This window comes from Dendropsophus ebraccatus, chromosome 2 (genome assembly GCF_027789765.1).
Source record: "Dendropsophus ebraccatus isolate aDenEbr1 chromosome 2, aDenEbr1.pat, whole genome shotgun sequence".
Classification (NCBI taxonomy): domain Eukaryota; kingdom Metazoa; phylum Chordata; class Amphibia; order Anura; family Hylidae; genus Dendropsophus; species Dendropsophus ebraccatus.
Genome location: NC_091455.1, coordinates 182,135,581 through 182,150,566, shown reverse-complemented (window position 1 = coordinate 182,150,566; position 14,986 = coordinate 182,135,581). Strand labels below are relative to the sequence as shown.

The 14,986-nt window shown below is 41.5% G+C and overlaps 1 protein-coding gene across 1 annotated transcript in view; it reads left to right on the top strand.

The window, feature by feature from the left end:
- Positions 1-14,986, top strand: part of ACVR2B (activin A receptor type 2B) — a 129,586-nt gene that overhangs the window by 85,594 nt on the left and 29,006 nt on the right. The window contains exons 2-4 of the mRNA XM_069960486.1: positions 2,748-2,955; positions 7,766-7,863; positions 12,865-13,019. Of these exons, the coding sequence (XP_069816587.1) occupies positions 2,748-2,955; positions 7,766-7,863; positions 12,865-13,019 (461 nt within the window). The remainder of the gene's footprint in view (positions 1-2,747; positions 2,956-7,765; positions 7,864-12,864; positions 13,020-14,986) is intronic.

Sequence of the window (14,986 nt, the reverse complement as noted above, 5' to 3'; positions counted from 1 at the left end):
AAAGGGAAAAAAAACACAGAAAAGCAAAGGCACAAAATTCTAAAACTTTTTTTTTTTTTTTAATGTAGCCTTTGTACTTTTCTTATAAATAAGGATAATATGTTCCTTCTGGTTGTCTCGTCATGACAACCCATTTCTGATTCCATAGCTGGTGTGGCATCTGAAGCTCCTTCTCATGCCAGCCTTCATTCTGGAGATTTGTGGAGACACCTATAAGGTCCATACACCCTAAAAGCTCATATTGGTTTGTTTTGTTGGTCATCAATCGTTAATCTGCTTAAGGGGTTTCCTGGGGGTATAGATAATGGTCATTTATACAAACATTTTGGAAGTAAAAGAAAAGTGTAATTTTCCACCTATTCATACGAACAGTACCTTGTAAAATAGTTTTGCTATAATAGATTTCTAGCAATATGTTGTTGTTTTTCTAGAGATTCTGTTTCAGTCCAATATGCACTCAATGTGTACCGGCCATCAAAAATAACTTTTCGACCCCTGGGGTTCTTTCTTAAGCCTTGAGTGACCCCAAGGGGTTCAAACAATGCAACTGTGTATGTTACTTGAATAAACTCCACCGTTTCCTGAATACTGGATGCTACCTTTGTAAAGGCCGTTCTCACACTTTTTTGTGACTGGTGCTGGTGGACTTTTCTATTATTGGTAAGTCATCAGACATGTCAAAAGTTATCCATTACATCCTTTATTGAGACCTTTTGTGATCAGGAGATATACCCGGGGAGAGAGTGTGACAGCTGCGCAATCCACTGTCTAGCCAGCCACTCATATCGACAATGTAGTCTCGTAGACTTAGATTGTTGGAATAAGTGGTTATGGAGATACAGCCGCGGAGTGGATCACACTGTGACCATGCTTTTTCTCTAACTGTTCTTTTTATGCACGTTATTATTAGCCCAGGGTGGGCATCTTCACAGTCACCTGCCACGATTGGCTACTGATGATCCATTGGGGTCTGGTTCCTACTTCTTACCTCTTCTTGGTGACGTCTCGACACAATGAAGTGCCCATTCAAACAATTGTTGGTCCAAGTGATGACCTGCCTCAGTCAGTAAATGGCTCAGTTCTTTCTTAGTCCAGGAAGTGCTGAGTAGCGGGGACCAGACACTGTCAGAACAGTAGTGGTCAGGGATCAGGGGAGGTGAGTTTATACTTTAAAAGTTCCTAGGCTCGGTTAAAAAAGAAATAAACATAAAAAATGGCCAGACAACTCTTTTTAAAGTCCACTGCCCATGATGAGAGTATTGATTGTAAATTGGTTGTATAATTTTTTAACCTCAATCATATCGGTCTGTTTGATCTGTTTAATTTCTGTTCCAATAGTTTTTATTGGAAACCATTCCTCAATAATACGGAGTTGTGTGTTTTCTTATTTTCACGTTAACAAGTCTATTCATATATAAAGACTATGGCCTATTTTTCCACTTGACTCCTACGAACCAGACACACTCACCTTTAAAATCGCAACGGCGGAGGATTACAGTTGCTTTTCCTTTTGTGAGATCACAAGTTATTTTCTCCCTTACTAGACGCACAACGTGAGCTCTCAATCGTCTTGATGAGGCTTGGAAGCATTTAGTCTGTCAGTGTGTGTTTTCCCATGAAACAGAGCGTCTCCAAGCTGGAATAAAAGTTGTTTCACCTCAAATCCAGGACACGAGGAGTAATGGGCCAGCTTAGCACCATGTGAGGTCTAAGCCATGAACTATACACATTTATGTTCATTTTCACCGAGAGGTTGCTTTTTATAGATTGCATAAATTATACACAGTTGGTTTTCAGTTGTACAGAATTCATCTTTTAAGAGTTTTTTTTTTTTTCTCCTGGCATTTAAAATTTTAAGAGATCAGGAAAATAAGAAAAACCTGCTGAAATAAATGGTGGTTTATGTTCTGTAGTTTGAGATTTTAAAATGTGTTAGAAATCTTTTAACAGCGCTCTATTCTATTGTTACAAACCATATACATTATATAACCCATGTGCCAATAGGTCATTTGACACTTTCACCTATAAAAATCTTGGAAATTGGAATGATGGGTAGACTAGAGGCCAGCTCTAGATTATTGTTGTAATAATAATAATAATAATAATAATAATAATAAATTATTATGTACCTCCCCCACTCCCGCTCCCACCCAGTACAAGGAGATCTTAAACCAAAGCAATGCTCTTAAACCAAGTTACAATTTTGAAAAACCGAGCAATTCTTGCAAAACGCTCTTAATCCAAGTTACTCTTAAACCAAGGTACCACTGTATATATACATTTTTTAAACAGGCCTAATGTAGTAGAATATTTTCCTCACCTTTTAAACACCAGCCCCCTCACTGTGATGTTTGGCACTTTCTATTTTTAACTTCCTCTATTTTTTAATCTTCCAAGAAACGTAGGTCTCGAAATGTGTTCACAAAAAGTAGAGATAAAAGTGTTACCTTCCATTTGCTTCCCCTGTGCTGAAGCCATTATTATTAATACGCTATTAGTATTACTGTTTGAAGTGTTTTACAGTGTTTCCATAGGTTAATGGAACAGGAATGTTCTTGTCACAAGTCAAGGCTGTTACGTTAGTGGTTTGATGCCGCTTTGGTTCATTGCCATCGGGCCTCCATTCTGCAATGCAAATATTTATAGGGAATAGTTTGCAGACTGTCTAAAAAGATAAAGTAATGTACAATGGCAAGTAATTGTACCCAGAAGCTGATGTATAACCTCATGCCGTTCTTCTTTTTCAGGGTCTGGGCACAATGAGGAGGACCCTCGGGAATGCATTTATTATAATGTCAACTGGGAGATTGAAAAAACGAACCAGAGCGGAGTGGAGAGGTGCGATGGCGAGAAGGATAAGCGGCTTCACTGCTATGCATCTTGGAGGAATAATTCTGGTTTTATTGAACTTGTGAAGAAAGGATGTTGGTTGGACGACTTCAACTGCTATGACAGGTAGGTGGCTGCAAGCAGTGGTTGTCATTTGCTAGTGGTTTGATTTCTTTTTACCTAATGAACCTTAATCTGAGAAAAGGAAGGACAAAGGGGGCAGCAATTCTGGAGATTTATCCTTCCAGTTCTCTGTTGCCCTTCCCAGGAACGCCACCAGTGGCTAGAATGGTGGTCGTATGTCCGCATTTTATTGGAGCAGAAGTCTAGTATGTGGACTGGCAATCCATACAAAATTTATGGGACTGCTGAAGATAGTCATGTAAAGTCCTCCGATATCTCAGTCACTCCTTTCAGTCCACTTGTGAGCCTATTGGCCCTATTACACAAAACGTTTATTGGCCACTACGGACGATAATCGCTTTGTGTAATAGTGTGAGCGGGCAACGAGGAGCAAGCGAGCGCTTTAGGTGGTTTAAACAGCTGGATCTCAATTAATCTTGCAGTTATCAGCTTTCCACTAACTTAGTTGAACATGTATATGTTCTTAAAGGGATATTCCCATAAAGTTGCACTTTATCCATGAAATGGGGCATAACAAGGGGATTGTTGAGGGGGGCGGGGGGTTTCAGACCACTGGAGCTAGTGCTAGGTCCTAGGGAATAAAAAAAAAAAGAGATGTTCTGAATGCTTTCAGTGATATCTATACAGCGGTACCACTAGTTTGGTAGGCGGTGGGGCCTGGCAGTCACTTTAAAGGGGATGTATGGGGATACAATTTTTTTTTTATTTGTCTGAGTGTACATTAAAGGTGTTCTAAATGTTTAGGAAAACACAGCTGCTTTCTACCAAAAACAGCCCATTTCTTTGTGGTATTGCAACTCTGCCTCATTTGAGCAAGACCAGGCAAGCATTAAGGAAAATCTAGGCAAACCCCTTTAAACAGGAAAAAAAAGTCCTACTCACTAATGCTTATTGTTCACAGTTGCCGTTCCTGCAGGTCTTGGTCCCTGCTCATCACCACTGCTTCCTAGTTCCACGTCATCCCGGCAGGAACTGGCACTCTTAGCCAATCACTGGCCACAGTAGTGTCCAACTCAGTCATTTATTGGCAGCTCTTGCGGAATTGGCGCAACTCAGGAGGCAGCAGGGACTAGGAGCTTTCAGAACGGCAGCTGTGGGGGATCAGGGTAGATGAGTATCACTTTTTTTTTTGTTTAAACACTAAAAGAGAAGTCCAGCGAAATATTTTATTAAAGTATTGTATTGCCACCCAAAAGTTATACAAATCACCATATACACTTATGGGAAATGCACATAAAGTGCTTTTTTCCCTGCACTTACTACTGCATCACGGCTTCACTTCCTGGATAAAATGGTGATGTCACAACCCGACTCCCAGAGCTGTGCCGTCTGTTGCTGCTGGAGAGGATGATGGCAGGGGGACAATGAGGGACACAGTGGATTTGGTGGTTTCCTTACAGGAGCCGCCCCTTGGCTGGGTCCTTCCCGGAGGGATGTCTGGCTAGTCCTGTTTTTTGAGACTCTTTGATGAGGCTCCACAGGCACTTCCTTTTTTTTTGCATATACACTGAGGGACACAGGACACTGAAGGGACACTGAGCATCCCTCTGCCATCACCCTCTATAGCAGCCACAGCCTGCACAGCTCTGGGAGTCGGGTCGTGACATCACCATTTTATCCAAGAAGTGAAACCTTGATGCAGTAGTGAGTGCAGCACTTTATAAGCATTTCCTGTAATAGGTGTATATTGCTAATTTGTATAACTTTTGGGGGGCAATACAATACTTTAATGTATATTTTCACCAGACTTCTCCTTTAAACACTTGTCCATATATATATATATATATATATATATATATATATATATATATATTATATATATATATATATAATATATATATGAAAATTCTATCCCCCGACAACCCCCTTTTAATAAAATCACGTATAAAGGCATCAGGTGACCAGATCTTGGTTCTATTGCACAGAGCCAAACTTATGGATTTGATGGAACTGTTAACATTCAACCTATAAATCCCAAACACTCTTAGCGTCAGAAGCTTTTGGCCGGGCTGTTTGAGCACCTTTTGCCCTACAAAGCTTTTTACACCTTTTATTACATGTACCACCATCATTACATACATTTAATGTGACTATTGCGCTAAACATGTCACAAAAAATAAAATAAATAATAATATTAATTATTACTGGAACAGCCAGAAAATGGAGAAAAGCTTAATATACAGTAGTTGGATATATTTCAGCCACCAGGTCCCTTCAGCTTTGTGAACCGCATTTTGAAGTGTGAATCCTTGTATTTCACAGCAGATTATCATGTATTTCATGAGACTTGAAGTTGTCCTCCCCCGTGAGACTTGCCTGCTCCATGTAATAATTATTTTTTCTCTTCTCCTTACATACTATGCTGAAAACCACATGACTCGATCAATATATCTCGCTGGAAGCCTGGTACCTATGTTTCTGACAGCCGCTCTCTAGAGTATACCTAAACATGACACGTTCTTGTCGAGTGAAGATTTTTTACTAAAACGGCATTGTCACTGTGCGCACTCGTGGTCACATTTATACAGCTTATTAGACACAGCCCTAATTTATACAGGCACGCTCCGATTGTCCTGCGCCCAACTACACATATAGGAATGAGTCGCGCTCTGTATGTTGTAATAGGACTCAGACAGGACTGTTCTTGGTAAAGATCCACAACATCCTACGGGTATACAGACGTTGCTGGGGCTAGCAGAGACGATTGTATGTGACGTTTCCAGTGTACAATGACTACACTTAACTTATGGAAAACTCTTTAATGGTGCGTTCACACCTACAGGATCTGCAGCTGATTTTCTGCAGCAGATTTCATTTAAATAACCTAACACAGCATCAAATCTGCTGCAGATCTGCTGCAGATCCTGTAGGTGTGAACGCACCCTAAACAAGGTTTTCTGGGGGATATATATATAGATCCCTCAACTTACAATGGCCTCAGGATACAATATTTTCAACATACAATGGTCCTTTCTGGACCAGACTCTGCATACAATGCTATGGACAGTCAGGATCTGCGGCACATGTGAATAACTAGATGATCAACCAATGAAACTGGCCATTTTACTGGTAAAACTCCAGTATTAGTGATATGCATGCACTGGTTGGCTGTCTGGTAGTAAATCTCTGAGTATAGTGTGATACTACATGTCCTGTGCTGCTCTTTACCTGGGCCAGTTTTCAATAGAATTTTGGTCTCAACATACAATGGTCGTCCTGGAACCAACTAATATAGTATGTTGAGGGACCACTGTATCTATCTATCTCCTATCTATCTATCTATCTATCTATCTATGTGTGTGTGGCCCTCAGACCTGGCCGTTTGGTGGTCCCATTGCCCTGTAGACTTTACTATTTGCAGTCATCATGAAAATAGATAGCTTACAGCCAAACGTATGCTTTTCAATACTCCCATAACCATGGAGAAATCTTGTTTATATAAGTAAAGAGGGAATGACGCTTGAGGCCCCATACGTGTTAGATCTACACTTTCGGACACCTTTGATCTAATATCAATAGGCAGCTTACATCTCTATAAGTGCACAGTGTTGCAGGCCTATACTGGACACTGGCTTGTAATAATGCATGGTAGCGGATATAATTTATACAGTGTATGAATGCGATAACCCTCATACTCAAACATTCTTTTTTACATGCATATTGGAGCTCCTTTGTGTTCCCGCAGTGATTTTTCTAAATGACTGATGTTCGGAATTTGCATTTGCAAAATGTATAACCACATATATAAATGTCGTGATCATGCAGACTGGGGATTTGTGTCTGTGATCCCGTGAGATACAGGTAGCTCACATGTGCTACCGATGAGATAAGCCTTGCCTTGACTGAAGTTTTTGTCTTACACCGTAAATATCTTCCATCAGTCAGATGAAACGGGGTAAAGAGGAAATAGACTTCAAATGATCATCCTGTATCGAGAGGCGAAACCACATCAGTAGTTGCAGACACTGATTCTAAGGAAAAGATTGGATGATGTACTATAGACTTATCTGTAGATACATTTATGTTTATCCGCACATTCCCTTGCTACTCTCCTTAGGGAGAACACCAAACTGCTTTAGAGAATCTTATAGGACATGCAGTGCACCATGGGAAAATAAAGAACGTGGCTCTCCTCTAGAAGGAAAAGAACATGCTCTCTGCTGCCATCTGTTGGGAGGGGGCTTTCCTGTCAAAGCTTGACCACCTAATAGACATTGAAACATGGCTAGAGATTATTACTCAAGCCATAGTTTCTTCCAAAAGGAAGAGTTACCCATTTGTAGACAACCTTTTTGGGAGAGCTTTTTTTTTGTACATAGCAGGTATCAGAGCTAATGTGTCTTTGCTTTGATAATTTCACATGCATTTATACAGGAAACTTTGGTTTCATGGGAAATACATAAATCTGTATGCAATGAGCTCCCCCTGGTGGTGGCTCCATTGTCAGAGAAAGCCGTTGCAATGCTCCTTCCCACTATGATCTCAGTAACAGTTGTATGTCTGAGAGGTGTAAGTTCTACCTCTAGAACCCAAACCTATGTGGGAAACAAGGCTTCCTTCATCACATCCAGGCATTCACAAAAACAATATAATAGGATACAGGGGCTGTCACCGATCAGAGGAATGCAGGGAAATCGTGTCCTAAATGAACCAGGCAGCATTGTGCATGCATTGTTTATGGAGCTTTCAAACATTTTCTTCAAACTTAGAATCCCCCTTTAAGCTAAATTGCTTACATAACCTGTAAGTGCATGTCTGTTTAATATCGGTTATATGTTTGTTTTGTTTCCAGACCTCAGTGTATAGCGAAGGAAGAGAATCCACAAGTATTTTTCTGCTGTTGTGATGGAAACTATTGTAATGAGAGATTTACTCATCTGCCTGATGTGGGTAAGTTTTAGCATGAAAAAGGGTGGGTGCCATTATGTTTTTATGACTTCTGTCTTGTATTGCAGTTCAGGCCCATTCACTTGAAAACCTACAACCCATATGAGTTATATTCACATCCAGGTCTAGAATGAGCCCTGATAATGGTTACAGTTTTGTGTTATAATCAGATATATGATTGAAGAGGAGGCAAGATCTCTCCTAGATCATTCAATCTGTATGGGTAACCTGTATCCGTCCAGGCTATGGAGTATTACCTAGACATGATACAGATGAATTCACCTCACACCTGTAGACATCTTCTGGATGTGACACTGACAGCAAAAAAGAGATGCTAAAAATAGCAAGAAACACAAAGGCCCAGAATTCTTAGGGATATTCCGGAGGGGGGAAAAACTGTCTGATCTGGTGCCAGAAACATATACAGATTTGTAAATCACCTTCATTTAAAAAGCAGCTCTCCTACACGTATCAGCTGCTGTATGCCCTGGAGGAAGTCATGTAGTTCTTTCTAATTTGACACAGAGCTCCCTGCTGCCACCTCTGCCTGTGTAAGGAATTGTCCAGAGCTGGAGCTGTATGCTTCAGAGGTTGCTGACACAGTTTGCTGGACAGTTTCTGACACAGACAGAGGTGGCAGTAGGGAGCACTGCGTCAGAAAGAACTACACAACTTCCTGTAGGATAGCTTCACACACAACGGATCCGCAGCAGATTTTAGGCTGCGAATTCGCAGCAAAATCTGCTGCGAATCCCTTGGCATTCATTTTGAATCAGAAGACCTACTCGCAGCGGAGCATACTGTACCTGCTCCACGCTCCGGCTTGCTTCAGGGGCTCCCAGCATCTGGACGTCCCGCCATATAGTGCACAGCGGCGGGGCAGCACACTGATTGGCTAAGCGTCCAGCATTTACATACTCACAGCGGGATGTCAATCCCGCTTGCGAGTATGTCTTCTCGTTCAAAATGAATGACAAGGGATCCGCAGAGGATTTTGCAGCGTAAAATCCGCTGCGGATCCATTGTGTGTGAAGCTACCCTTACAGTATACAGCAGCTGATAAGTACTGGAATGCTGAATAGTGGCATAATCTCCATAACTTATTTTTTTACTTTCTGAATACCCCTTTAAGATTGTTTTTTTGCACATTATAACACTACACCAAACTTAATGTGTACATGTATATTTGCACTAACCTTTTCACTGTTTCCACCCGCTTTTTGCTGCCCTCTTAAAACCAAATGTGCTAATTATGGTGTGCATTATAATATGCAATTTTTAGGCTAGGTTCACACTGATGGTATTTATGAAGTCTAGTGTACAAGTACGCCGGTCTTATATAAGGCCCTGCCCCCTTTTCCCCGGCAGGATTCACTAAGAGGCGCACGCCTCATAGTGAATCCGGCTGGTCGGGCGCCCAAAACTGTGCCCGTCGTACTAAATCTACACCTGCTTCCAGCAGGTGTAGATTTGGATCATGATTTACGCTAGCCAGCAGGCATAAACCATATTAAATGAGGCGCGGGAGGAGGCCACACCACCTCCCTGCCTTGTCACGCCCTCCCACGCTTCCCCCAGCCCGCCCATCAGGCAAGCGGGGCATATGGCAGGCGTACACCAGGAAGAAGGGGTGAATCTGCACCTTCTCCCTGGTGTATGCCTCGGGAGGACGTTTTATAAATGTCCCCCTGAGTTCTTGCATCCGTTTCACTGTATCCGTATTTGAATCGTATATGAATGTATTTTTAGCGTTCAGAAAAAAATGTAGATCATATACACGAGGACAACATCTGCAGGTATTATACATGAGGATTATTTCTTGGTGGGGCTCGAGGACCGGCTGTAGTCACCAGGAGGTGTAAAAAATTGCCACAAGTTAGTATGAATAATAGCAGGCAGCAAATGGGGAAATCAGCCAGGCAAGGAATGGGACCCAGGTGACAGGCTGCTACACCTAGTGGGGGTCCTCCTGAATATGCAAAAAGAGCAGCACATTCTACACGCATGTGTAATTCACGCTCTATAACAAAAACTGTACTTTTCTTTCATAGCTTCTGGTTTAAGTTTTTTTCTTTTGTATGCGATCTGTTGGAGTGAACAGATGGCACCTTGTCACCAAAGAAAAGCCATTCAATCAATAACTTTTCCATACAGAATCAAAGAGCCTTTCATTCTACGTGGTGCTGGGAATAACTGCACATCAGCACTTCTCAGGCTGAGGCCATTCTCAAAGTGACCTCCAGCAAACAAAGGAAAGTGTCTCGTATTCAGACAAGTAATGTGTCATATCGGGCAACCCTTAGCGGCGGCCATAAGGAGAGGTTTAGCAGATTTGCAAGACCATTGAAAGTAAAATACGGCACCTGGTTGATTATTTTTTTTTTTATTATATCCATTCTTTTAATCCATTATACAGCCATAGTGAAGTACTCAGGTGTGGCCACTCCAAAGCTTTGTGGAAATTTTCCCAACATAGTCCCAACTGTTTCCCTCCATTTTCCCACACGTATTTGCCCTTATAGTTCTTAAAGGGGTTTTCAGAGACTTTGGGTGTTATCAGATAATCCTGGAAGAGGGAAAATTATGGCGAGGCCTGGAGTTATGACTAGATATATGTGATTGCTTCTATTGGATGTTACATCCCAGTAGGAAACTTGCGTTACTGGTTTAAGCTCTCTGGTTACCATGGCACATCTCTCTCTCTCTCTCTCTCTCTCTCTCTCTCTCTCTCTCTCTCTCTCTCTCTCTCTCTCTCTCTCTCTCTCTCTCTCTCTCTCTATATATATTTATTTATTATAATATGTGTGTCGCTTTGTAAACTGACAGTTAAATAGAAATTTTTAAAAAATCATATATATATATATATAATTTTTTTTTATTTTTATTTATTTTTTTTTTTTATGAATGTTTGTCAGTTTGCAAAGACATTTTACAGCAAACATTATGTAATAAAGAGGAATGTTATATTTAAGTGTATGCCAACATTTCGGGCGCATGAGAAACAAAGAGTTCAATACAATTAAACATATTCAGTGAAAGAAAACTATACAGCCTACACATTGCTATATATATATATATATATATATATATATATATATATATATATATAGCAAATATGCATGCATACACACAAACTGGCGTAAAGTACAATTGGCTCAGTTGCCACTAGCAAAGAATCTTTGAGGAATGAAAGGTGCAATCTGGTTGCTAGGGGCAACTGAGCCAATTTTAATTTACACCAGTTTGATAAATCTCCCCCTATGTTCTTACATTCATATATTCTTTTAGTATCTTTGAGAAAAACTACCAAACGGTAATAACATGCACTCACCTGCCCATCTCCAGTGCTGATGCCGCGTGCCACCGCTCTGGTCCCCGGCCGCTTCTTGGTTAGAGATGGGACCCAGTACTAGATGTGTCAGGCCCGATCAGCCAGTCAGCTGCCGGGGCAGGTTCCCGTTTTGGGTGCTGACTGGCTGAGTGGGCCTGATACGGCACGTTCCGGGTCCCCTCTCTAACCAGGAAGCAACCAGGGACCGAAGCAGTAACACGCGGCCACTGTGAGATGACTGCACGTTATTTCTTTCAGCCTCACCCTGCACTGCACTTTTACAAAAAATCGCTCTGCTGTGAGATGTCCTTTCATTTTAGAAAGGAACCCTGGTGCTGTTAAAAAAAAAAAAAAAAAAAGGAAATGAAGCATACTCACCTGTCCCAATTTCCCCAGCGATCCCATTGTCTCCAAATCCCTGGTTCTCACTGAGGTGCTTTTGCAAAACAAAAAAAAATTGTGTCCCTGGGCGAGGTAGGGAGAGACTGGGAACAAGGAAGAAAGGAATTGAGAGTATTTTTTTAGTACAAGGTTTCTATCTTTACTTGTACTATTGATCTCTGTAAAGTTTCGCTGTAAGCAGGGGTACACTTTAATGACTTGAGAAAGGTCATAACTTTTGTTATTAATAAGAGGTCAGAATATTTTAACCTATATTGCAGAAATGTCCGCCTTGTATGAGGTGTGTTGTTATACCCATGAAGGGATAAATCTAACAGTTCTGAACAGCTGCTTCTTTATCCAGGCTGAATTGTAAAGTATGTTATACAGAATTAATGGGGTGTGTGTTGGTAGTAGCAGTAGTAGTATTATGATTAAACATAAATGTCTGCTTTGTCAGTGCTTTTCACATACAGAACCTGCAAAGCTCTCTCTAGATCTGTAAATCCTGTTCCCTTGGTTCAGCTCAGAATTCAACAAATGGCCAGTCCGTCCCTCCCCTTAGATAACAGCAGTTTTGTGGCATCATGGTAAGGGTGAGATTGGGGTTGTCCAGTGATTTACTTTCCAGACCCTTCATAGCGTAGGACTTGCATTGCATTGTTCTGTGCCTTTGTATGTTTTAAAGGTCCCTTGTGCTGGGCTGATGCCAGAGACACAATGCAGACTGAAATAAATCAGACAAGCAGAAAGCCCTATTTAAGACCCAGCACACGCATTCCCTGGGGAAGCTGGGCAGTCCGGTGCTGCACATCATTCAACGCTGAGTACCAATGGATGCCAGGCCCGGTAATATGGGTGCTCTAAAACATAGAATAAGCCCTACAACCTTTAGGCATTGCAGTAATAAAACATAGTCTAATTTTAGCCGATACAATAGAACCAACCTCAGCTATTTTAGAAGCCACTGGTGTTAAATTTTGTTTATTTAAGGAGATTGGCCACTTGTACCGGTTTGCAGCTGTTCACTGACAGATGGTAGAGCTATGTCAGCACTGTATGTAAATGGTAAACCTGGCTCGGGCTGGCCAGGGCAGGTGAAGAAGCTGTTTATGACCCGTTGTTCTATATTACTTATGTAAGGCTTATAGTCTGGATAAATGGATCACAGCATGCTTATCACAGCAGTAGTCATGAAATTAGATTGATACCGTGATGTATGTCATGTACGTGTTGTTGCTTTGCATTTTTGCCTCCTGAATTAATTGCGTTTTTTATACCTTTTTATGCAGAAACATTTGATCCGAAGATTCAGCAGTCGGCTTCAGTGCTGACCATACTGGTGTATTCCCTACTTCCTATTGTAGTTCTGTCTATGGCCATACTCCTGGCCTTCTGGATGTACCGCCATCGGAAGCCTCCCTATGGTCATGTTGACATTAATGAGGTAAGTCTGACCCCCACAAAGCTTGGATTCCCCAACTGGGAAGACCTTTGCATGTTGCCAGCAGCAAGTTCCGATCTAGTCTCGCTTGACAGTGGAAAGAAATTAAAGTCTGAGGTTCTACAGCCGGTATCCATATCCTTCGGGAATAATCCAAAAGGGAATAATGTATCTACATCTAGTGACAAGCTTGACATAAAGCGTTTAGCTCACGATTTCATTTCTTTGCCAGGAAGAGAGGTCCTTATTAATAAAGTTCATCAAGTAAATATCAATGACCTATGAATGTCCTTTGCAGACTTGGGATTTATGCACTGTATTTTTGTAATACTAGAAGGGTGACCTGGTCACAGAATACGCCACAAGATTTGTTCATTGACATATTCATACCTTTTGTGCGGGCCATACAGGGAGAGACTGAAATAAACTAAAACGAGAGAAATAGAAATAGAGAATGAACAACCAGTCAGGTCTCGGCTTTTTTTTATTTTTACTGCAAATCTGAACTTATTGATTATATGGCATGGGTGACACTGATCACTTTAATAAAACAAGGACAAGAATATAAAGAAGTTCGGCCATGTGAAAACTGCTGGGACAGAGGGGAACATAAAGTATCCCAACTCTCTATCCCTATGCCTCTCCAGCACTGGATTGCCATACCAGGATCTTCTGCAGGCCTAATGTCACGACTCCTGTTGACGGACTGCCCGCTCCTCTAGTCAGTGACTAGGGTGGGACGCAGCTACAGTCACTGATTGGCTGAGTGCGCAATCCATTAGCCGGGATGGGCATTTTTCCCCAGAGTTGTGGCATCATCAGGACTGGGGTAGGGGTACTGGGTCCTGTCACGCGTCGCAATGCGGGCACAGGGGGAGATAGCAATGATTGATTATGTTCTCCCTTGCCACCTGTGAGATTTTTCAATCGGCTGGACTTCACCTTTAAGGAGTTGTCTTTAGAGATGAGGGCAACACGAGTCCGATCGTGCTGCATTTGATTACCAATGGCTGAAGAAGTTGGATGCAGGCCTAGGGAGCCCAGGATACAGCCATAGGCTGTATCCATGTTATCCAGGACTCTCTAAGGCTGTATCCAACTTCAGCCACCAGTATTCAAACGTCGAACGATCGGACTCGAGTTGTGCTCATCTCTAGTTGTCATATCTGACCCTGCTGTGTAACATGGAAGTCCTAGAGTGCGTTCCTCGGCTTGGGACCCCCATCTGCTAGAAAGGTTAAAGAGCTGCTGTAAGTAATATATCAATCTATTCAGCATTTCTGTTACTAGTTAATGCTGCCCTCATTTAAGGCATCATACGCCTAGTGACAGATTTCCTTAAAGTTGCTTCTAGTCGGCAGTTATTTCCCTTCAAATACAGTTAAACCTCTCTTCTCTTTTGAGGTCCAGCTCCATGAATGAAGGTCTTTCAATTACAAAACTATAAATATTGTAAACTAGAGATGAGCGAACCTCAAGCATGCTCGAGTCCATCCAAACCCGATCATTTGGCATTTAATTAGCGGTGGCTGCTGAAGTTGGATAAAGCCCTAAGGCTATGTAGAAAACATGGATATAGTCATTGGCTGTATCCATGTTTTCCAGACAACCTTAGAGCTTTATCCAGCTTCAGCAGCCCCCGCTAATCAAATGCCGAACGATCGGGTTCGGATGCTCGAGGTTCGCTCATCTCTATAATGTAAACCAAATAATTCTCACGTCTTACATCAAATTAGCATGAAATCTGATAGAATACAAGCTAGACCTTTACGTATACTAAATACCACCACTAAAGTCTAACTAGAGAACAAGTCTTCAAACATTTATTGGAACATTGTGTTAGTTGATTGTTCCTTTAAAACCTGTGTAATAACGCTATTGATTTCCATTCATCTAGATATATACTAATACATTACGTTGTAGTTAGTGTGGTCTTATTTTGCAATGGCCAAACTTTAACCACAAGCCTA